Source organism: Charadrius vociferus, unplaced genomic scaffold (genome assembly GCF_000708025.1).
Source record: "Charadrius vociferus isolate BGI_N301 unplaced genomic scaffold, ASM70802v2 scaffold697, whole genome shotgun sequence".
NCBI lineage: Eukaryota > Metazoa > Chordata > Aves > Charadriiformes > Charadriidae > Charadrius > Charadrius vociferus.
In genome coordinates, this window is record NW_009649208.1 from 250,296 (window position 1) to 275,708 (window position 25,413).

The 25,413-nt window shown below is 39.8% G+C and overlaps 1 protein-coding gene across 2 annotated transcripts in view; it reads right to left on the minus strand.

Annotated features, from left to right (window-relative positions):
* TBC1D4 (TBC1 domain family, member 4) overlaps window positions 1–25,137 on the minus strand; it is a 53,920-nt gene extending 28,783 nt beyond the window's left edge. Inside the window, exons 1-9 of one of the 2 annotated variants that reach the window (XM_009888982.1) lie at window positions 25,102–25,137; window positions 17,677–18,279; window positions 16,218–16,307; window positions 12,517–12,621; window positions 9,009–9,141; window positions 7,094–7,185; window positions 6,214–6,324; window positions 5,454–5,573; window positions 697–771 (exon numbers count right to left, since the gene is read on the minus strand). In XM_009888982.1, coding sequence (XP_009887284.1) covers window positions 697–771; window positions 5,454–5,573; window positions 6,214–6,324; window positions 7,094–7,185; window positions 9,009–9,141; window positions 12,517–12,621; window positions 16,218–16,307; window positions 17,677–18,279; window positions 25,102–25,137 — 1,365 coding nt within the window. Of the gene's footprint in view, window positions 1–696; window positions 772–5,453; window positions 5,574–6,213; window positions 6,325–7,093; window positions 7,186–9,008; window positions 9,142–12,516; window positions 12,622–16,217; window positions 16,308–17,676; window positions 18,280–25,101 lie in introns of those variants that run through there. The other variant, XM_009888983.1, reaches the window with a different exon arrangement.
* Window positions 25,138–25,413: the final 276 nt, after the last annotated feature.

Consider the following 25,413-nt stretch of genomic DNA (forward strand, 5'->3'; position numbering starts at 1 on the left):
TACTGGACTTCTGGCTCTTTCAGGAAAAAATAGGAATTGAAAAGACTAGGGAAACTGCTTTCAGCTAGTTTCCTCGACATATCGCGAGCATACTTCCTGTACCGTCATAGCGATATCCTGGAAGAGAGACTGTTACTACACAGCCAGTTTATGAGTAACTGTAGCCGGAAAACCATAACAGAATCTTCACCTCCTGGGAAAACCAGCAACCAATCCTCACGTGAGGTAAAACATTAAAAACAGGAAATAAAAAGAAAGTGAACAGAGTTCCACCCGCTCGTCCCCATACAGCATCCTCAACAGCTGGTTTTAGGTCAGAAATTCTTACTTCCCTAAAGCAACGATTACTTACAGAAAGGATTCCTCACCTTCCGAGCATTTCCTTTTGTTGAGGTATGACCTTTTTTAATTACTTCAGCAAAACAAGGCATAACCTGACCAGAAATTCCCTGCTTTTTTGTAAAAGCAAGGGAAGTGTAGAAAAAATGAACTGGCAAGAGATTAAAGCTGAAGCTTCAAGTCAACATATATGCGAGCTTTCTTACACCCTCCACCTCCCGGTGGAAACTCTTATTTGAGCTTTGTAAATTGATGTGCTTTGTGCTACTTCCTCCAAATTGAAGCAGAGTGCTACATTTATGCTTCGTTAACACCCGTGCACGAAACATGCCAATTTTAACTAAGCCTCTTACGTACTTTGTCAGAAGCAAGGCTGTTGCAGCGCTCAAAGCTGTCCACGCTTCCCAGGCGGCCTCGCATTCTGTTGGCTCCCTACAAGAAAAGAGGCGAGTAATTTAATCTGGTCTTTCTCCTCTTTTGCTGAAGGTTAAGCAAAGATGGCAACAGCTGTGCAGGTGAACACAGGACAGTTCAGGCACATGACACATTTGACGTAAGACCACAGATCGGGGGCAAGCATTGGATTTTACAGGCAGTGATGTCTTTAGCTGGCAAGACTGTATCTGCTACCCCCTTGCTCCCAGGAGTTTTAAATCTGCAGCTCTGTTTTCTGAATCAATTGAGTATTTCTTGATCCATTTGAGGCAAAATAGCTGAGTTGGCTTAAACAGTCAAGTTGCAAAAGCTCCAGAATTCAGTACTGTGCATGCACTGCAGCTAAGGGATGGATTTGACATACTATGATCCAAACAGAATTTACTCCATATCTAGACATTTCAGACAAATTAATTCCACCATGGCAAAAGTAATGATGGCATTAAAACCAGGAAAAAACACTCACTGAATAAAAATTCAGCCAAATAGCACCAGATACAAACAAGCTTTTTCAATTACAATTCTGAGGCAAATTTGCTAGAAATTTGCAGATCCTTGCTGAAATTGTTAACGGTCATCTTGTTTCACAGGAAGAGGTGACAGTGCCACAATACTTTTGACTACCTTCCACTCTTAACTAACTCCCATGAAACACGGGTGATGTCCTCTGTTGGACACTTAAAACGGCTGAAGTAAGTTGCTTTCAGTACTTTATCAGGGGAAAAATAGTTCAGGTTTTAGGAAAACTATAGACAGAGCTCTTCTAGGTATGCTTGCAACTACAGGGGAAGTTATACCAACATCAGCAGTATTTATTTAGCCTACTTTTCCGTGGTAAAGTTTATTTTCAAGACTTAGAGTGCCCTTTAAGTACATTATCCCATTTAAGCTTATTACCAATGAATACTCTGCCTGAAGCATCTCTTCGCTGACCCTCACAATAAAACAAAAGCAAAGGATAACTTGGAAGTTTCTCACTAGCTTTAAAAACACACGCTTTTGGCACCGTAAGAAGGGCTTTTTCGTTCAGAAAAAAAAAACAACAGAAGAGGTTAGTGCAGCATGGGCTGGAAGAAATCTGTTCATAAGGTCAAAGAGAGGTTATATTTATTTTTCTGAGGTACCTCATTAGGAAGCCACAGCCTGTTTTCAGTTCAAACCTGACAAAAATAACATCAGTGGAACAAAACAAACAAGTGAAAAAGTGACATTCCTCTGGGACTAAGGGAAGCCAGAGCACAGAACCCAGCATGTTTCCCTATGGTGAGTAGTGAGCAGCTATTCCTTCAAGTAGCTTAAAATGTCACTAGATGCTATTTATCTAGCTAAGAAGCCACTTAAAGTGTTCCTAGATATCTGGTTACTACTTACTTATTTCTAATTTTGCCAAGATTGAGGCTGCATAAGTCTCTCCCCCACATATACTGACTTTTACATTTTTACTTAAATCCTTTTATCTACAAAAAGATGCTGAATACCAATTAAAAAAAAAAAAAAATCTTTCCTAGTCTCCTTGTTACTAAATATACTTTAAAAAAAAAGATAGTAAGTCATGCAATAATTAGCAACACATTACATCAATACCATGTGATTTGCAGCTGGCTTAAGGAGGGGAAAACCCATCACACCAATAGGTACTGGTGACTAAATACCTTTAGGAACTAGCCACGATCCATTAGGCTTGTTGTAATAGCCTGATGAAGAATAACAACTATTGGAACAGTCATTGTATAACACACGTATGTGAGTAATACAGAGTATACACACACAGAGACACCCATCATATATACCTGCTTTAACCAAATGATTAGTGGTTGAGCTGCACTGTAAATTATTTTTCCTGGTCTTGAATTGTATAACCTTTAAATGGATCTGCAAGGATCCCTATGTGTATCATGATTAACTACAACATACTGCTGTTCCTCACCTCTTGCAGTTTCAAGTTAAAGATAAGACAACCTTCTTTACAACAGCAAGTCAGCTTCATAAATAGCAAACTTAAAATGGCCCTAATCCAGACTCAGGTCTCCACTTCTCTTGAACTCAATTATGGACTGTGTAGATCCTTACACTATAACATGAAGCACATCACTGTGGCCCTGGTGAGAAGGAACACATACACACACACAGAGATATATATATATATAAAACCCCAACATATAAGCAATTTCCCTTCAGAGACTTTTCAACTTAAGCAGTGCATTTCATTTACGTGATTTTTGCTTGACATGATCCGAGTGCTAGTATGTCTGTATATAGCAGGGCTGCTTTACTGTGTTATTCCCACTGATGTACGTCTGTTCCAAACCACCACAAGGTTAGTGACCCACTGTCAGAGCTAGATCACTTTCCAGTCACATGTGCTTTAGATGTGGAAAAGAAATCAGACTCAGCACAAGCATGACTGTAGCTGTCACCATTTGATGATATACCAGACCACTGAAATTCTCCAGATCTTCTGTCGTCACTCTCTTTTGTGCTCTCTCTCTTCAGACAAGTCCCTAGCGCGTAAAATGTGCTACACAACATAGGCCAGATTTGACCAGGAGAGTTTTACTGCTAGCTTCAGTCCTAGGTCAAATTCACGTCAAACCTTAAGTACAACAATTCTAAGGATCTCCCTGGAAAATAATACTTTGCCCCCTTTATAGGGAACATCACATGGTGAGTGACCTGCTACAGCACGTAGATGTACACAATTCTTTGGGGATGCATGCAATCCACCCAAGGGTACTGACAGAGCTGGCAGAAGTGCTCACCAAGCCACTTTCCATCATTTATCAGCAGTCCTGGCTAACCGGGGAGGTCCCAGTTGACTGGAGGTTAGAATGGCGTTAAATCCAGTTGGTGACCGGTCACAAGTGGTGTTCCCAAGGGTTCACTATTGAGGCTAGTTCTGTTTAATATCTTCATCAACGACCTGGACAAGGGGGTCGAGTGCACCCTCAGTAAGTTTGTAGACAACACCAATTTAGGTAGGAGTGTAGACCTGCTTGAGGGTAGGATGGCTCTACAGAGGGATCTGGACAGGTTGGATAGATGGGCTGAGGCCAGTGGTATGAGGTTCAACAAGGCCAAGTGCCGGGTCCTGCACTTAGGTCACAACTACTCCATGCAGCGCTACAGGCTTGGGGCAGAGTGGCTGGAAAGCTGCCCGGCAGAAAAGGACCTGGGGGTGTTGGTGGACAGTTGGCTGAATATGAGCTGGCAGTGTGCCCAAGCGGCCAAGAAAGCCAACAGCATCCTGGCCTGTATCAGGAACAGTGTGGTGAGCAGGACTAGAGAAGTGATCGTTACCCTGTACTCAGCACTGGTGAGGCCCCACCTCAAGTATTGCGTTCAGTTTTGGGCACCTCACTACAACAAAGGCACTGAGATGCTGGAGTGTGTCCAGAGAAGGGCAACGAAGCTGGTGAGGGGTCTGGAGAACAAGTCTTATGAGGAGTGGCTGAGGGAACTGGGGTTGTTTAGTTTGGAGAAAAGGAGGCTGAGGGAAGACCTTATCACTCTCTACAACTACCTGAAAGGAGGTTGTAGAAAGGTGGGGGTCAATCTCTTCTCCCAAGTAACAAGTGACAGGAAAAGAGGAAACAGCCTCAAGTTATGCCAGGGTACATTTAGATTGGATATTAGGAAAAATTTCTTCACTGAAAGGGTTGTCAAGCATTGGAACAGGCTGCCCTGGGAAGTGGTGGAATCATCATCCCTGGAGGTATTTAAAAGACCGGTAGACGTGGGGCTTAGAGACATGGTTTGGTAGTCAAGTTGGCAGTGTCAGGTTGATGGTTGGACTTGAGGATCTTAAAAGGTCCCTTCTAACCTAGATGATTCTACGATTCTACCTGTGGCATACTATGTTTGCAGGTTATTTTATGACATACCCATATAAGCTGCAGGACAAGTGCAACTTAAGCCTTGATTTAGCGTGTTACTTTTAAAATTACTAGCAGAAGGAACTTAATTTCTCTGCTCGAAACTATATTTAGACCTTGCCATGCAGTACTCACAGCTCATCACACCTTCTCTGTAACAACATACTGGATTCCAGGCATCCAGCCTTCTTCAGTTACTCCTTTTTAATATGACAGTTCCCGTAATTATCTACAATTCCACATCATACCTGGCTAGCAACACTGAAATGAAAAACAACTCACTTTTTTTCTTTGAAACCTATTTCTTTCTTTTTTTTTTTTTTCTGCAAAAGGACAACTTTGTTACTACTTTCTAAAGATTCTTAGTGACTACTATGAATAATTTTAGCTATGAGAGGTAAGGCATTACTTCTCAGAACAGGAAGATTTCCAGTTTATGGAGGCACACTTAGTCACACTTTCAAATAAAGCTAACATGTCTCTTTATGGGATCATGCAACCATCCTCATTATTTTTTTTATTCTGAAGCAATACATCTCATAACTCACTTGCCATCTACAGTGAACATTTATTATTCAGAAAAAGTTGCCTTTTTCTCCCCTCTGTATGTGTGGCCTTACCATAAACTTTCTCGTGCAGTTAAGCCACAATCAATCCATCTATAACTCTCAGATTTCAAAACAGGGTTATCACTTCATTAAGTATTTATCAGACTGAGGCCAAAACCAAAAAAAAATATAAAATCTGATAGGTCTTTACTGTCAAGGATGTCTGGGAGAGCTGCTGACAATGAGTTGTTAATCTTACCCTTGAGAAGATATTTTCCAGAGAGCTGGTCAAGGATTTCTTGGCCTTGTTTTTCAGAATGTCAAGTTTAAACCTGCCACCACTGGTGGTGCTTTCTGGAATCGCACTGTTAGAAATTGTCTGTTGAAATGAACAAGGACACAATTCAGCTTTGGCAATTCTTTTTGCAATTGCAGACCTCCAAAGACTAGAGCTGAATTAAGTTACATAACAAATAACTACTCACAGCCTTTATTTAAAAAATAACACCCCCCAAAAAAAAACAACAAACAAAACCAAACCCAAACAAAACCAAACCAAACCCTCAGTTAAAGGCACATTTCATCCCTAAGGACTATCTTCTAAAAGCATATACATTTAACAATATTGTTACCCATTTCCCTTGCTAGGTAAGTTTGCAGTTTAAACTGAAACCAAGGCCCTCTTCATCCCTATTCCCCCTAGAAATGACTGTTTGGGAGTGGGGATCAGGGAGAAAGGAAAAAGGACTGAAGAGGTATTCTCACACTGTAAGGAAACCTAGACCTAAAAACATTTAGTGGTCTTTCTTTCCTCCCTTCCTGCTCCCTGAACTTAAATAAAACCCAAGCATGCCACAGTAAATCAAGTCAAATTATTTCTCTTTCACAGTCCTCTCTTAATTACAATAGCCAGCTTCAGATACCCCTTGATGAACTATAGCAGTGGCCCTGCTATTATTCAAGGTTGCATTTGAATAAGGTGGGAGGAAGAGGAGGAATAATACAAAAATAAGCTTTACCGATGGTGCTTCACCAATGTGAACGTGTGTTTTCTGCTTAGTTTCACAGAGTTGGCGTAGATGTAAGATTACAAGTTCATTTTCTTCCTGGTCATTGTCAGGCTTCATTTTCTGTCAGTAACAGCAAAGAAAAGAAAAAAGATGTCTTTCAGGGCATCATTTGCTTATTTTACCCTCCATATGTGTGTGTTCTCTGAAGTTAATATATTGATATGCCAGATACCAGAGTGCACTATTAGTGTGTCAAATTGCAGTACTGTTTGTGTACCTTCATGCTCCTGAGCAAAATAGTCCAAGGCTTTCCATATGGAGAAGGAAGCCTTACACCCACACATTTTGTTTCCTAAGGTTGTCTGCCATTGTATAGCCTTATAAATGGAATGAGGAACCCACAAAAACCAAACAGGCATTCCCTTCTTCAGGCAGCTAGAGAGCAGTGCAACATTTGGAAGCCTAAATTAGCGTATACTTCATTTGCTTGAGTACACTTGCTTACACCTCTTGCCTCAGATTAAATCAAAAGAGAGCTTCTGCAAATACCCACCACCTCTTTGACACCTGCACACCTCCCCTGCTCTCAACTCATTCCCACACCACTTTCAAGTAGGGAAATGCATTTACAGACTAAGAACTAAGCTCGGAAAAAAAAATACTCTGGGTATGAACACAGAACATCTCAGCAGACTTGGGAACCAAAACTTTTCTGATAGCAGTGTATCATACATGAGGTTGGAGCATGCTATTTCAGTATGGTGTTTGGTGGAACACTAATAAATTCTAGATCAACTACAGAACATAAAAAACAATCAAAAGAAAAAACATCTAGTCCATTTTATCACGGTCTTTTTCAAATTTGAGACAACAGCATCTAACATATTACCTGAACACGTTCAAAAATGTCTGCTTGCTCATTGTCAGTTAGTGACGACAGATGTCTCTGAATTACAAGTTTGGCTCTTGGTGGATAGAGTCCTGAGAAAAGAAAGGAGCACTAAAGTTTCTAGATTCTCAAATGACGTCTCAAAAAACTTCTGAAAAAATGATAACAGAAGATATAACCTGCATTTGAGTTTATACATGTTTAACGTATGACAGTTGTGTATCTGCCATATCCATGACACAAAATACTTCAGCTTTTGCTAAACCACATGGTTTTCTCTCCCTTTTTCAGCAGTAAAAACAGAACTTGCAGCAGCTAAGTGGCTGGCTCCTGTGTAAAAGGTTGTGCTCCCTACCCCAGTGACGTCTTCTGTCCTAGCACCAAGAGATCACTAAGACAGAAGCCTGACAAGTGTATGGCATAGGAGGAAAAGAGGAACAGATCAGGAATATAACCGGAAAGATACTCCATGCACAAGATACTCAGAAGTTTTCAGGTGCATTTAATTGAAAAAGTCTACATGCATTTCTACAGAAGCAAATGGTAGGGTATAGGTCATACCAGAGAACTGAAGACCAGCATATAAAAGCCATAAGAATACAGGAAAGGATTTCTGATATTCAGTAAAGTGCACATTTGCTCACAGAGTTTGTTCTAGGAAGCTGCAAAAACTATGGGGAAAATAACCCCCACAAATCAGATGAAGATATGTGTTTTTTCCATCCAAGATATCATTCATAGAGAATTGCAATCAGAACAGATCAAGATTTTCCAAAGTCAGGAAGCCCTGGCTTTGATTATGATAAACTTCTAGACTTTAAACAAAGCAGATGGATAAAAAGAAAGGGACACTAAAATAAGTATTCCTGTCACTAAGTAGTGACTGAAGTGACTAACTAGTTTATGAAACTACTATGACAATACTCAAAAGTTGTTACCCTAGAAAAGATTTTGATACTGGATATCCGTACCAGGCTTGCAAGTACCTGTATTCGAGACACTTACACTGCCTTATACAGCACCCTCTATAGTTTTTAATTGACAGAAGACTTTCCCAGTCAAGCTTGACCACTTCTGAATATCTGTTGTTAACCCAGAAAATACCAGTCACGACCTAACAGAATTTCACTCCACTAAGATTTTATACTTTGCTTTTCATCCACCAGAGGGAGGTAAGTAGCAACAGTGACTTTTAATGAATGGGAGAACTGGCAATTATCAGCACCATCATCACCAGACCAGAAGATACAAGACTAGTGTAGCATATTTGGGTTTTTTGCATACAATACTTCGCAAGGAGACATAGTGGAGTGTCTATAAAAATAGGACCCTGCTACTATAACTGTTTGGTTTTTTTTTTTTAATTCTATCATATAAGACTTTTTGCATGTGTTCTGGCATACATCACTTCAAGAGAAACTACAAAAATTTGTGTATTCATATTTGAAGCCAGGTAGTTGCCTTAACTTTCTACATTAAACTCCTAACTTAATCATTTATTTACCATAATAGAACTAGGTTTTAAAGTGTGTAAGAGAATAAATGCAAAGAAGGAAAAAATAATCCCACACAGGAAAGAACACGAGAAAGGAAGACCCTTTTTGATCACAACCACCTTTTTATGACCCATTTTGAAAACATGCATCTTCAGAGAAAAAAAAAAAAAAAAAAAAAAGCCATATTTATAAAGCAAGCTATACTATATCCAGTTGCAATATCATTACTGCTATCACCTACACGTGATTACAGAGAGTGCAAAGTGGTGGTAAGAATTGCTTATTGGGATACTTTTCCCTCCATTCTTCCGCTGTTTAAGTTGAAAGTGCATGGTTGACATGATTAAAATTAACAGATACAGTAAAATTCTTCTAGAATAATCAGAAAAACACAATTAGAAAATAAACTCAGCTGCTACCTTCAATTCTTTCACAAAGTTTGTGCAATGAATGCATAGGGCAGGCCTCACACAGCTTAATCTGCGTCTTGGCATTTTGCAGAGCTGCAGCAGTGCTAAAGGCTTGCTTTAGGGTAAGCATTACCTCATCAACCTAAAGGGGAATGAGGGAAAAGACAGCATATAAACAAAAGTGCATGCCATATACATCAAATTAGATTTATAAATCACATCATAGACAGGTGCTTTACAATCAAAAAAACCCATTTGCTGTCTTCTAAAGAGATCAAGGTTGTATTCCCAGCTTTTCTGCCTTTTCTGTGGAAGCTCACCATCTTCAAGTTGTTGTTACTTCAGAGAGTGTAATTTTGAATATCTAACTGCAACTACTCAAGCTTACTGGGCAGGCAGCTGCTGTGTTAAGTCCCCGCCGGTGGGAATTTTCGGCTTGAATATATACTGGCTAAATTAAAAGCATTAATTTATTTTTCTTTAGCTTCAAATTTCTCCTGTAAACTGCACATGCTCCCTCTCAACCATTTTCCTCCCACTACTGTACCATTTTAGAACAAAACCCCACAGACCCATCCTGCTGGCAGACAGAAGCTTCCCACAGCAGTTCACTTTCTCCAGGCTACTAGACTGGCTACCAGCTTCATTACAATCATCAACCTATCTTTAAGAACTGCCAGCCCACCCTGCAGTCTGCCCTGATCTTTCTTCTGCCACTACCAGAAACACAGCAGTGCTATGTTCCCACACACCAGCACTGCAAAAGCTCAACTTTTGTGTAAGAAAGGTCAAGGTGACAGCATTTCTTTGCACTCATTCAAATACACTCCCAGATCTTAAGATACAAATCACTTGGGAGTTCCTCTGTCGGTATTTTAGGGGAATACAATGCTTATTAAAAGCTGTTTACTTGAGTCTTTGCATTAGCATGGAAAGGAGGAGACAACAGCTTGATGACAATCTTAAAGAAATTAGTAGTCTACTTCAGAATCAGGTGCTTGCTCTTACCTGTTGGTTTGGTTTTTTTCTAATAAGCAGGAAGAAAAAAGCTGAAATATTTGAGACTAAAATCATGCAGTCTAACATTGGAAACACACAAACATTTTTGAGGAAAAAGAAACAAAACCAAAAAAAAAAAGGAAAGAAAAAAGGGCATCTGAATGTGAAAATTTGTGTCCCAATGTGTTTAGGGTTTATTTATTAAAACCCACAGTTTTAAGCAGTACTAGTAATTTCTGGATGCTCTCTCTTCTTAGCAATAAAACAGAGCATTGAACAGTGAATACCTGTCTTGCAACACAGACTCATAATTTTTAAAAGTTGGCAACGATGCCTCTCAAACAGAAGATCCACAGAACAGTGCTAAGCATATGGATTATGACTACACTAAAATTATGAGAACTGTACCTCATAACATAGCTAGGTTTAGAGCAAATATACACAAGATCACCAATATCATCGAATCATAGAATGGTTTAGGTTGGAAAGGACCTTGAAGATCATCGAGTTCCAAACTCCCTGCCATGGGCATGGGCAGGGACACCTCCGGCTAGACCAGGTTGCCCAAGGCCACGTCCAGCCTGGCCTTGAACACCTCCAGGGATGGGGCCTCAACAACCTCTCTGGGCAACCTGTTCCAGTGCCTTACCACCCTCAAAGTGAAAAATGTCTTCCTAATGTTTAATCTAAACCTGCCCTCTTCCAGTTTAAAGCCAATCCCCCTCGTCCTGTCACTACATGCCCTAGTAAAAAGTCCTTCCCCAGCTCTCCTGTAGGCCCCCTTTAGGTACTGGAAGGCCGCAATAAGATCTCCCCGGAGCCTTCTCTTCTCCAGGCTGAACAGCCCCAGCTCTCTCAGCCTCTCCTCATTGGACAGGTGCTCCATCCCTCGGATCATCCTCGTGGCTCTCCTCTGGACACGCTCCAGCAGGTCCATGTCCTTCTTATGTTGAGGACTCCAGAGCTGGACGGTACTCCAGGTGGGGTCTCACAAGAGTGGAGTAGAGGGGCAGAATCACCTCCTTTGACCTGCTGGCCACGCTTCTTTTGATACAGCCCAAGATACGGTTGGCCTTCTGGGCTGCGATTGCACATTGCTGGCTCATGCTGAGATTCTGGTCAATCAGCACACCCAGGTCCTTCTCCTCAGGGCTGCTCTCCAGCCATTCCTCACCGAGCCTGTACTTGTGCTTGGGATTGCCCCAAACCCAGCAATAGCCAGCCTGGTAGCACAGAATCTGGAAGGCATTAGGTTTTACAGCTCTGCCCTGCCATAGTCAAACTGTGACTGGAGTGCAAGTGATTGCATCTGAAAGTAGCTCAGGAATGTTAATTTCATATTGCAATGTGGGCATACCCACACATATCAGTACCAGAATATGTAAAGAGGTTCATAAATACGCGGTTTCTTTATACACCACATTTTAAGTCTCTGAATTATGTATGGTCAGATTTACCAATAGGTCAGATGTAACATTTTCTGTTAGTACAAAGATAGAGCTGATTTCATATCAAGCTCTCATTTTGATAAAAATGCAGCCTCAGCTGCCATTGCACATCTAGGGCTGTTAGCTGTTTTAAGTTTTATTGACTTAAATCTATTCACTCTCAAGCTAGTCAATGGATTAACAAATCACATTTTCAGCTGGCTAGTGATTTTTAAGGCTAGCTGAGAAAGACTTAGCAGCTCTTAGCACAGCCATCAGAAACAAACATATTTCAGAAGAGAAAACAACTTCTGTTAAAGCATCAGAGCTTTAAAATAAAAATGTAGTAGCCAAAATGATTTCCTGTATGCATCTCATACTATTAAGCTACCTGTATCGGTTAAATCACCGGCACCTGGAACTTCAGTTGATTGATATATACTTTATCAAGTGTCCAATGGACTTTTTATAGATACATCCATACACATTATGGTTTTCTTCTTCTCTGATCAGATGCTGCTATCTTCTTCTCCTGATGAGCAAAACAGACTACAGGGAAAATGCTACACATCCATACACATTATGGTTTTATTCTTCTCTGATCAGATGTTGCTATATTCTTCTCCTGATAAGCAAAACAGACTACAGGGAAAATGCTAAAGCCACATGCAGGCTAAACCCTATCCTGAAAAGTATGTTCGGGTTTTATCATCAGCTTCGTTACTGATTCAATACATGTAATTACATCTTTGACGGGGAACCAAGTGTCTCAACAATTAGAAATGCAACAGTTATAATCAAATATAGAGCCCAAATGTGCTCACAGTTTGCATGTACGAACTTATCCATCTGCATCTTTTCTATTTGTTATTAATACATGCACCAGCAGAGTACCAGGATATGGATATATATGAACAGAACGCATGCATTACCTATCGCATGTTTTCACATTCACAACTGAGGTCTCACATCTGAGAAGACGTGACCGCTGAGGCTCAGCCGACACAGCAGAATAACAGAGACTCCCATGGTTTAGGAAATGTCTCAGACATGCTTCGATGGAAAAGTTAGGGTCATTAATAACTACTCACCAGAGACTCATTTGCACACTGGAACACATAGCAAACATACTGGCTTAACCCAGGTTCAACAGATTCCCGGCAAATGAAGCCAAAGTGATCAACGTGTTTTATACCCTAGAAGAGTTTAAAAACAGCATTAGTGGAGTATTTTATAAAAAAGTTTAGTTTCCAAAGTGATCCTAAAAATAGTCGCCAGACTCCAACACTTGCCAACACAAAAATCTGAGAAACTATAAATGCATAATAATGATCTGGTTTACAACCACAACAGTTATCTTTTCAACTGCTTTTTGCATTTAAGTGTTACATAAATCTTTTTAGACAATCAGAACAAAAGTTATACAGCAATAGACCTGGACCCGAATTTCTCCCACTAAGAAAAACAGATTTTCAGGGAAGTGAACAAGAGTCCTAGGTTGTATTTGGAATTGCCTCTGCAGTGAAAACTTTATGCCATGAACCCACACTAAAACATGGGACTAGACTAGCATCAAAGTAGCAACGGATCTTTGCTTTCCTGTAATACAAGTTTAGACTACACCAAAAAAGAGCAGGGAATGAGTGGTGACATGCAGAATTCCAACCAACTTCTTAAATAAATTCTTTGAGACTGAGTTACACGCCAGAAGTTTCAAGACTTACTACACATTACTACTGATGTTTTCTTTCAAGATCCTAGTCTAACTGCTTGACAGGGAACGTTGCCTTGCTAAAAACAGCACTGAGAAGATCAGAGAGCTGCTTCCTAAGAAGCACTATATTGCCAGTCTCAATTCATGGAACATGACTCACTATTGTTAAAGCTTTTGCCAATGTTTTTATCATGTGAGTATGGTACTAGTTGATTTTCTCCAAACGAAGCTTAATCCCTCAAGTTCAAATACAACAGAAAGTATAACTCGGTTCCTTGGATCCATCTCCAAAGAAAACACCTATATCATAAAAGAGGGGAGGAGGCAAAACAACTTGCTTGTCAGAAAACACTCTAGACAAAATTGGTAACACACTACGTGACAGACTGAACATATTGTCACTACACACTGTAGTTTTTAAAAACAAAATTCCAAAAGTTACACTTGTGCTACTTAAACAAAACTTAACAAAGGTGCAGAGGGCTTCTAAGATGGAACAAATGGTATTAGTTTACTACAGTCCATACCAATCGTGACTTAATTGAACCCATTTTCCTGTGATAGGTGAAGTCTTCAAAAGTATAAAACGAAAAAGAACAGATGTATGCACATATGTTGATCTTTGTAACAGTAAAATGTTGCCCTCTGTTTTGCAAGTAAACCATATTTACCTAAGGTGGTTCAGCGAGATGCCAGTTCCCTCACTGCTGACAGTGCCTGAACAACCCTACTGCTGTCTGATTTCTCACTCTCCACAGGACAACATTTGTGGGGAGACAGACGTGACTCTTGCACCACTGAAGTGTAAATAGCACAGTACGTTCCTCAATTAACAGCATCTCCATCGCATTTCTTTAAGTGGATGGCTGGACTTGTCATGCCAAAAGAGCAAAATTTGCTTGTTGTTCTGGGTTCCCTCAAGGTCAGCAAGGCTGCAACAAGAAAACTCAAGCTGCCTGACGCTTGAACTTAGACAGCACACAAAGGGGTTTATCATCAATTACATTTGCTGCTTTGACAATTATATGGAGTGCAGATAATGAATTGAATGCAGCAGATCAACCATACTTTAGCTATAAAATAAAAATACCTTTATTAGACCAGATGAAAAGAATCCAGAACACAAGCTGAAGAGAACATGTCCTTTTCATCGTTTGTAAAGCTTAGAAGAACAAACATTCCTAAGCTGCAGTCTCACAATACACAGTAAATCACTGCCCTATAAATCCAGAACAGAGAAGCCCTGTGGCGAGCGCCGAGTTCTTAAAAATACCACCGACGAGGTTTATGCAACCAAATCCTTAGTCTTGAACAAATTAATGTTTCATTTCTATTGAACATAGAAAAAAATCCTGACTTCTCTAAAGTAGCTGTTTTGCATTAAAAAAAAAAACCAACCAAAACCCCTACAGTATTGTTAGTGCCTGTTTGAGCTATTCAAGCATGCAAAATAACAAAAGCCTTGCTCCAAATGAAAGTGAAGAGGTGGAGTGACAAACTCCACCTCCAAAGCCCAAAACACAGCATTACCTAACACTATTTACTGTACACAGTTATTTTACTGAAGGAAAGCTAGGCCTTGAAGGTCTGCCATGGTCTTGCTCATCTCCACTATGCTTTAAAGTCAGCAGAACAGTTGTCCCTTTTGTTTGTCTATTATCAGTACGTACATGCAACCCAGAAGCCCAGTACATGAAGCTGAAGTATCACTTTTATGCAGCTCAGTACACCCACAAAGCCAGAGAAGACTCAAGCCATATGCAAATTTTGCTTTCCATACCACTGCTTTAAGAATCTCTTTGATCTGTATTTATTACAAAGCTATTAATATATCATTGCTTGATTATACTGTCCTATTCTATATTTGCACTTGACTTTTTTCTCTACCAAGAGTAATACAAATTGTAGCTAAACAGCGGAGTCGACTTAAAAGCCTAGACCCTTCGGTGGTAGTTCAAGACTCCACTTGAGTTACAAGTACTGACCAGTTCTTAATTTGTATTAGCATTGGTAGCACAGTCATGGAAGAGCAGATTTGTTATTAGCATTAAAATGAAAGCACTTGGGGGTGAAATACAGGTTTAGACCATGCTAGGAAGTGTACTTTAAACTAGAATAATAATTTTTAAGGAGGACTGAAGCGATGCATGTGCACGGTGAATGAAAGAAGGTAATAAAATAAGACCTCAAAACAGAAAGTGCCAGAAGTAACAGATGCTGAACAACAGCAAGATAGAAAGGTGAATCCCTTAGCCCTGGCATTTGACTTTATAAGACGCATTTATTTATTACCACATGTAGCTAGGTTCACCTATTGCCACATTCGCCAGGAGAAACGGAGATGAACTGCTGTTTTCTGACGGGCTGATCTGATGCTCTCCTCCCTTCACTCCAAAGGCTTTCAAGGAGCTTAGCTGCTCAGAAACAGCACACTCAGAGCATCCTAAATGGAGATTAAGCTACTTCCAAAATTACATCCAACGGTCTCCCAAAGCAGAACAGTTCATACTTTATTTTCTGACCAATGATCAAAGTTGCCACTACCACAGCTCAGACTGGTTATTTTGTGCTCATCTTTTCTGTACTTAAGCTGTTTGGGAGTGACATTGCATTATTTTCGTGCAGTATCTACTTGATCCTGCTACCAGATGAGCGAAAGCCCTGATTTGAATAACAGCTCTCACTCTTGTAAAGACAAATCAGTACTTCAAGCAATCACAGTTCAGTATCCAATTTCTTCAGCTGTACTCCCCAAAGAAGTCAACGCATCAAACTTCACACAGGATTTGTATATACATTAGTCACAATTGCTCAGAATCCCCCTCTTTTTTTTTTTTTTAAATTTTAATTAAGAAGCCAATGGGGTAAACCAGCAATTTACTTTCATTCAGGGTAATTTAGATAGGATTTTAGATACTGTTTAAAAATGGCCTTTGAGACTAAACAAAGGAAAGCAGCACAGAATGCTGAAAACAAATTCTACATTTCTGCCTATAGACCAGCAAGGCAACCAAGCTGAAGAACAAATAAATTCCTTCTCTCCTGATGATCTACATGTTGCTTCTTATTAATGCTTACCTGAGAACATGAGGAGATATCTTTAAAATTCTTTTCAAGCACAACAGATTTAGTGTCCGGACTGATGAGGTTAACTTCAAACCTTCCAACCTGGGGGGAGGGGAGCAGGGGAGAAAATTAAGTCTAGTTTATGACTGTATTGGAGGCACAACATTAACAGCAACAAAAATGTCACAATCTAGCCCTTTCTTGTTCACATAAAGTACAACAGCTTACTCAGCAGTAACAAGGGTGCCATAATTCAGCCTATGTTGAGTAAGAGCATTTCAGCAAGAACAAGACAATCAGTTGAATAGGAAAAAGACTTGCAAAGACGACAGCTTCTCCCCCCTCCCCCCCTTTTCTTTTTGAGTTATTTTGGTCCAAAGATCACACGTTTGACAGACAATATTAAAAACTTTAGTAAACAATGTGGCTAAATTAAAAGCTGCAATAAAAAACAGAATTTGTGGATTTATCATTTTTTTGAAAACTGTACCATAGATCAGCTGAGAAACTATGTTGATTGTAAGGTGATACTTTTTGGTTTTGCCATAATTCCGGATGAGAAAGATTAGGTTCTCCAGCAAGCTACCTTTCAGCTTTCCCAAGCTGCTTCTCAAGCATATGGAACTTATTCCATAGAGCCTGGAGAGTTTCTCGGCTAAATCCTTTTCATTACTAGTGATAGCTGTAGCTTTCTAAAGGGCAATGCATTCTCACTTCAGTTAGCATTTCCCCAAGAGAATAAAAGGCAAGAATGACCTCTAAACCAAATGGAAAGACAAAACCTAGGCATTTAGCCCGCTGTTATTTTAAGGTCCAAAGATCTTTCTTTTTATGGGTCACCTCCTTTAATTGTCCTTTTGTTTTCTCAATACAAGCTCTGAAGATGTCAAATACACTTCAGGCAAAAGAAGAAATAACCATAAGGGCTGAAGGAAGAAGCCTTCAGTGCAGAGATGTTTGAGTACTCATCTGGGAAAGACAAAGAACATCAGTACAAGTTATCATAAAGGGGCTGACTCAAACATAAGACTATGAAAGCCTTATGTGAAGTTGTGAGCTTATTTTTAACTGCACAAAAAAGAGGATTTGTTCACATGGAGGTCTTAATCAATTCTCATCTTGAAAGAATACTCACTTTTTTCAGCTATGCCCTAGATCTCACAATACAGATGAACCAGAAGTGCATGTAAAATAATTATTTCCCTAGAAAATCTGGTCCTGTAAGTAATTACTCCATGAGCAATTCCTCTCTCAAAATCTACCTGAGCTCTTAAGTTGAGGTGACTTCCTTAAGAAAATTCAGCTACTTGTGTTCCAACCATTTATGAACAGATACATAAATATTTATGACAAATCATGAAACCATACTGCATCCATACTTCTTATCTTGCAAAACTCGTCTCAGCTTCAAACTGCACAGGAGGAGACACGGTGGAAAAAACAACATGAAACTGCTCATCCTAGCACACACCTGGAACAACATTGTCCTGTTCTTCTCAGAATCAGAGGGCTGAACATGACTGGGTGCACTTGCATGTCTTCTGCGTGGCTGTATTTTCAGGTTTGTGTCATGAACCTTTCTTTGCATAACTGCAGTGACACTGCTGCAGCGTGTGCGAAACTCTTGCTGCTCGTCAAACCCAGAGTCCTCTAAAATTCGCTCTGGAAATGAGCCACGGGTGCTGGCCAGGTTGGTCAAGTTGGTCTGGCTGCCGATTGTAAACATTGCAGCATGCCCTGTGGTGTTATTTGGGCTGTCCAGCTCCTCAAATGGACTATCCAATGGAGAAGCCGGCACATTTCCTTCACACAGGGGTAAGTCCAAACTCGACTCGTTATTGCGCTGCTCATTTAACAGTTTCAGGCGCTGGCGCTCATGAAGGCTGAATTTCTCAATGCAATCATCAATTAGTGTGGAGGGAGCTTTCTTGTGAGCCACTGTCACCTTTCCACAGTACAAGACCTCAAATTTTTGAGAGTCATAGAAGGCATCTTCACTATCCTTATTTGGTTTTGCATCTTCTTTCAGTGCTGCTTTGGAGACTTGTCTTATGCTGCTGATGACATCAGGAACCTAAGAGACAGTTTGAAAGGTCTGTTTAATAGCCACAAATGAGATAGCACAGACAGTGACACATCAAACGTTTGTTAATGTAAGTATTTACACAAGTTATTTCTTCAGTAGAGTGCCACTAGCTTCTTGGCTGACAATAGAAAAATAGTAAATGCTAAATTCTGCATAGATAATTTATGCAGGAAGCAAAGCAAATAATTTCTTATTTTTTTACTGGAACCTGTTTCAGAACATAAGGTTTAAAATTACCAGAAGGTCTACTGACAAACGTTCACCATTTTCGGGTTTTTTGTGGTTTTTTTTTTTTTGGTTGGTTTGTTTTTACTGAGACTGCCTTCTCTTTTCTTTAATCCTCTTCCCACATTAGCATCTCTTGCTGATTTATTTTGCATAGGGCCATCACTGTTTCTTTGTTTCTATTTTGCAGAGACAGATATTCCATTCTTAGCACAGTTGTGGAAACAGTTTGGTGAAAGAGAGACCAGCAATCCTTGTATGTTTCAACTGACAGTTTTAAAATACAGCCAGCAAGTCTACCAAAATTTTACCAAAGTACCATGTACAATTGCATTAGCTCTCGTTTATTATCTGCCACAAAAACCTCGTCTCATCCACCCTATGACATAGCTTACTTTAAGGTCACAATTCTTTGCTGTCTCAGTCATCATGCAATTAAGAAGCACACCCAAATCTCTGTTCTCCTCCGTCATTCTTACCTACAGATTCCTACTAACCCCTGAAAGGCCAAACAATTCTCCGGTAGAAACTCCTGAATTCAGCCCTGTATCATTCAGTCTTTTAAGGCCACATGGTTCGTCTTCCATTTTATCCTAACCACCATGGGAGGATGTCTGCCTTCAGTATCAACCTATTTATTATGCAAGCTCCTTTTTCATTTTGCCTTCACTAAGGAAAACAAGTACTTGTCCAACTCTACTAACTGCAGATTAGAGTGGTTCTGGTTGCTCTTTCAACAGCAACTACCTCTGCTTAACCAAATGTATTTCTCACCAGGTCTCATCTTCTCTGGAAGGACAATGAATGGCATTATGTTACATGCATTGGGTAAGTTACTAGTGACAGTGATATTAAGACAGAACACCTATCTGATTTTCTTCACAAGAGAAATCGGTTCTCAACACTCACCTAATCCAATGCAATCAATCAACAGCTTTTGTATTCCATACAGCTGCCCAACATATCTACAAAATTTGATAATTTGTTTCACAGTATTTTTTCTGTTTTAAAATAAAAATATAACTCTGAAGTCACACCTTAGTAAATAAACCATGCTCCCTACAGTATCTCTTTCTTTCAGTCAGGACACCAGTTGAAACTTGCTAATGAGGCAGCAATCTCATATGCCAATACTTTTGCAAGTCACAGTGGAAAATTACCTCGTCTTAATCCCCATCTCCCATTACACATGCCTTATCCATTGAGCATTCAACTTAAATCTGCTTCCAGTTCATTTATTGCAAAATGAAATTCATTCACCCTAAGATCTACTGACCGTTTGGCTTTCATCCCTATAGATGTCATCATCATCATCTCAGTTTTCAGTGAGGCTAAAAGTTAGACTTGATATGACACAGATACTAAAGTGTATTTAATCTTCACTCATTCTCACTACCAGGCTGCTTTACCATTGCCCAAGGTGCACATCCTCCCAGCCATGCCAGCTCAGCTGGACATGGACAATTCTCACTTTATACATTCTGATTCATATTCCAAGATGCAGCTCTTTCTCTACTGATCAGTCCTCTTATTCTTTCTATGGTCTGTGCTTAAAGAAGCTCTAGAGTTTAAATTCCTTAGCTCTCTATTTTAGCAAAATTCACGAGCTAGCTAGCTGTCTTCTAATTAACAGTTTCCTTGTTAGAATCCAGAACCTGTTACAGGACTATTCACTTATAATTCTATTCTAAGTACAGTTACAATTGATAATTCTATTCAAAAGGCATAAATTCTACACACAGTCAACTAGAATAACAAATGTTTAATTGGCAACTTGTTTGTTGTTTTGTTTTTTAAAAAGCATAGCATCACTTCCACTCCAGTAAATGACTTCTGCCACTTGCTCCTCACTTTTGAGATAGAAGATTGGAAAATAAATTCTTCAGTCTTACTAATAATACCAAATAGCTTCCTAACACATCCTATCCCCTCCTACCCCTGCCAGTGAATGTCCAAATAGGCTGGAGATAAGACACTACCAAGTCTACCACAATAAGATTCCACATCCATCCCCTCCTCTCTCAGACATCTCCCCCGCAAGCATATATACGGTTTTAAGTAATTGCTATTCTACTTAAAAAAAAACCCACCATACCTATTTATCACTTGTTTTTATTCTCATCTTTTCCAGATTATGCATACTCTTCAGACACTAGTATTTGAGTCACAATTACCATTTCACAGTCGCTGCTCCCTGTATAGCTTTTGCTTCTCCCTACCACATAAATTGCTACGGTATTTTCACTTCAGCATAGAGGGATCCTAGCATTAGAGCAGTGGTTTCAGCTCATAATGCCCAGCCGATCCTTATTCCCTGCTTTGTTTAGATAACCTTTTTACAGGCTATTTTTTCACAGTGCACCCTCATCAGTATTCACTTTTTTCCTACTTTTTTTACCTATCTGCAGAATTAAAGTGATAAACCAAGGTGAAAGAACTGAGACCCATTTAACCTCCACAGTTATGAATACTTTTCTTATATACAGATGAAAAGGAAAACAATGTAATACAGAGATATCACAAAGGATAAGAAGTATCTGACAGATGGTCCAGAACCACTTCCAGATGCTTGTTGGTTGTTTCATGGATTCTCCAGATAGTATTGTGTGAAAAACAGCTTCAAGTGTAAGATGGAAGACAGATAATAACATTGCTAGGCGATTAGTCATACATCTGGATTTTATTGGTCTTTACTGCAAGGAATAACTGTACACTGATAATGATGTGCACAATGATTGACAACGTGCCAGCTTGTATTGTTAGACCTGACCCTGTTTACTTCCAGAGTGATACCACCTTATCAAGAACCAGGCTCCACTGCCATCTGAGACATACCTGATCAGATTACAATATTTTCATTTAATGTTTTGACTTTGGACAAAAAACAACTGGGATCAAGTGGAGTCTAAACAAGAGTTTGCATCTATATTTTCCTGAAATGCAAGATACAGGAAAAGTTACACAACTATCAAGCATAGCAACCATCCCGCTGTGGCTTTTTACACAGTTCTTTGGCATATATCATTGGGTTTTGACATTTTGCTGCTCTGTATATCAAGAAGCCCCAGTCACAAAAGTTTCGCCATCAAAGTTGTGTAACTTTTTTTGGATTTGGATATTAGCTTTTTACCTGTTAATGCTGCAATTGCAGGGCGAAGTTAGACAAGATAGTAAGCAGAACAGAGATTTTAAAATATTGAATTAACAGGATGAAACTACTTAACTACTTTTAGAAATCAGTTTAGTAGTATTAAGAAGACAGACTCCCAAAACATTCATAACTTATTAATGTATTTCTACTTTCTAGTATTTCCCTGCAGCAGTCTCATGAAATTAAGCAGCCAAAGGGGAGAAATGGGATTCTTATTCCTGAAACCCACAGGGCCATTGCAGATCGTCCTGGACATACACTACCAGGTGTTACAGTAGACCAAAACAAAAAGGTTAAATGAGTTATCTCATAGTTTTTCAGCATTCACCTGTATATGAATAAATATTTAAGCAATTAATCCATTTAACATACGCAGAATTTTTGTCATCAAGCCTTCAAGATAGTTATGTCAGAGGGAGACTGAGTAGAGGGGGATAGGCAGCGTATTTGCAGGGTGAGAGAAGCACACTTCAAGTCCGAACACATACAGTGGTGCTAGTGGTGGTTCAATGCAAGAAGAATTAATTCTCCCATGCTTTGCCTCTCCCAGGTCCCATGGTCTGGGGGCCTATCACCTTTTTCCAAATATTGCTGGGCAGAGAAGGAGAAGATGACTCCCAAAAGGAGCTGCAGAAGGCTTCTCAGGCAGAAAGGTAGGAGGCGATGGTGCCATGCTGGGACAGCAGGTCTCAAACCAGAAGGAGAAAGCCAAAGCATAATGTAGGCCATGCCTATAGGTATTATTCATTAAGTTTCCCTAAACTTTCGAGAAGTAGCAGACTATTACATGAAGCAGAACAAGGCAGTGACCAAAAAAAAATTAAAACATTTAAAAAAACCCCTACATTGATAAGATAATACGAGCTTGTAAGACATATTCCCAGTGTATACAAATCAACATTATAAGCACCTTAAACTGACATTCCAAATGTTAATTGTCCAATACATTGTATTTATTGACCGCAGGATGTAAAAAGTCTATTAACTTCTCACTTTAAACACTTAAGAGAAAAGAGGAGGATGAGCTACCAAAGTAGAAGCTGCAAGGTCCTTAGGAGCTAAAACACAGGAGCCTACACATCACCAGGCAAAAAAACAGAAAAGTTGTCAGAAAAACAAAGATCCTGACAAGCTTCACGAAGAACTAGACAGATATGGTGTGTTATCTAGATGAAGGGACTAAACAACACCCTTATACATTACTCAAATGTTTTGGAACAGCACACAAAGCTTCCTCTAGTACAACAGTGACCTTATGCTTAAACAATTACAGGCACACTGAACTCTGTCAGGTATTAATAAATTGATACCAAACAAAATGCATGCAAGAGCTTCAGATGAGCTTTTCTCCCCTCCAGCATGTCAAGAACTGCACATGCCTGTCAGGAGACAACAGTGGCACGTGAACTTTACGATCCTTGAAGCAGTGCTCGTAGTAACTCCTACATCTCTGAATAGAGCCAGGAGGACTCAAAAAGCAGAGATCCTTCTTCAGGGCCTGTACCAAAACCCCTACAAATGCAAGAGGCCAAAAATACAAGGATGGCCAGCGAGCACCAAAAGTACAAGACTAGACCGTGACACTAGTTCTGCTCCTCAGTGTGAGGAACATTCCAACACTTGGATGAGGAGGGAAAAAAAAAACCCACCACAACAAAAAAACGAACCACCAAAACCAAACATACAGGACTGTGGCAAGTAAGAAGAGCTTCATAATGACACTAAAGAGGCAATATTTCACTCCAGGGAAACAGGATTTATCAAATGAGTCTAATTAAGGAGAAAAAAAAAAAAACACTTGGGAATCCAAATTAAATTTGTTATTTATATTTGAGTAGCCTAGGATTGTATGAATCACTAACCAATTAGAGCTGATTCAATACATGGCGATTCAATAAGCAAAGTTAGCTGTACTCAAAACAGATGGCACTGGTGAAGTTCTGCATCACCTACAATAAGATTCAGCTCTGAATATACAACCTAAGAAGTAAAGTGTGAGAAGTGTTATACTGTCACAAACTCCGTTTACTACAGACAGTAGAGTTTTGGTAAGCTGAAGCTAATGACAGCATCAATTTTAGCCAAATGGTCTCCCAGTCTTTTCCATTTGCACCTAACATCCCCTTCACCCCACCTCCCCCATGACCTTATGAGCTATTGCAGTACATCATCCATTTGGCCAGTTAGCGTAGACTAAGGCTGCAGCACTTAGCTCTGGCTAGAAAACAGATATATTAATACCCTAGATCCGTTAATTCTAGTTCTGCAGTTCATGGGCTCCATCCATTTCTGTCCCTTGTAACTAGACCTACAACAGCGTCAATACATAATGGAGAACAAACACCTTCCTCATGCATAAGTAGTACACTATTCAAAGCGTATGTGAATAGTACTGCCAAGAACTATTCTACTATACACCAAGAAACTTCACCGTATTCAACGTAGAAATGTATTTTCATGTTGGAAATACCAGTTTAACTGACGTAACTAATGCAAGCTCTTTTATCTGACTTGATTAAAACCAGAGAGGACTACAGGAAAATAAATAAATATAAATATATATTTATATGTATTTATATTTTATATATATTAATATATACAAATTTTCTTTGCACATCTTCTTATGTCATGCTCCTAGGTTTTTGTTAACATTAATTCTAACGTTATCAACCCTGCCTTAAAACCGCAACAAAGAACTTCAGTTATGAGATGTTTATCACCAATATCTTGAAGTTGTAATATAGAGAGGCTATCAAGCCTACTAAGTCATGCATGCTGCAGCATAACACTAGAAGAGTCTGTCACAACTCTACAACAGGCAGAGTATCTCCATGGTGATACTGCACCCTTTCTTGAATAGCAGTGGTAGAAGTTGAAGCACTGAAAAAAAAATATATACTCTCTTCGAATTTACAACAGCCTCCAGTGAACAACGGTGGAGCTCCCCTTTTTACAGGAGGGATAACATTCAAATGCATCCTGCAGTAATGTCCAAGTCGTGCCTTCAATTTTAACCCAAACTTTGAACACTACAGATATTGCAAAGCAGAAAAAAATTCAATTGCTGTATATCGTTATTTCCACAGCTGGACAGAATTTCACTGTGCGGAGAAGCTGCAGCTCTTGTTAGTTTGCTTCTAGCTTCTACATGGGAAATTTCAGTCTGGAATTTATTAAGAAAGCAGAACCCCTCTTCATACCATAAGGCTTATAAACGTTAGCATGACTGTGAAGTACTAATCTAACAAACATGCCTAACAAATCTGGCTACTTAATGACAGCAGTTCTAGCAAGGTCATTATTTTCAAAGCAAGGAAGAAGCTCAGCCCCTCTCACTCCATCACCACGCAAGCTGCAGTGTGAGATCCTTTCCACCATTCAGAGAGACGCGAGATGAATGAACTTCACGCACACACATCAGGAGCAGTCAGTACCTTCTGGTTTGGGCTCCAGTTCAGAAGCAGACGCATGCCCAAGCAAAACTGTCACCAAACTTTGGTGTCATGAACACGAGGACTTGGAAGCAGATTGCTGCGATAAGTGAGTGCAGAAAGATCCCCCTCTCACAAAGGGCTGGCAGCACTGTCGCAGCATTTCCTCAGGCTCGGTTCATGATATCACGGCACAGCCAAAGCTCCGTGCAGCAACCGTTATGTTTCAAAAGCCAAGTATTTCCTGACGTTGGGCTGGAAGCACCCGCGCTGCCTTGGATTTGAATAACAAGTCCCACTCATGATCTAGCTATG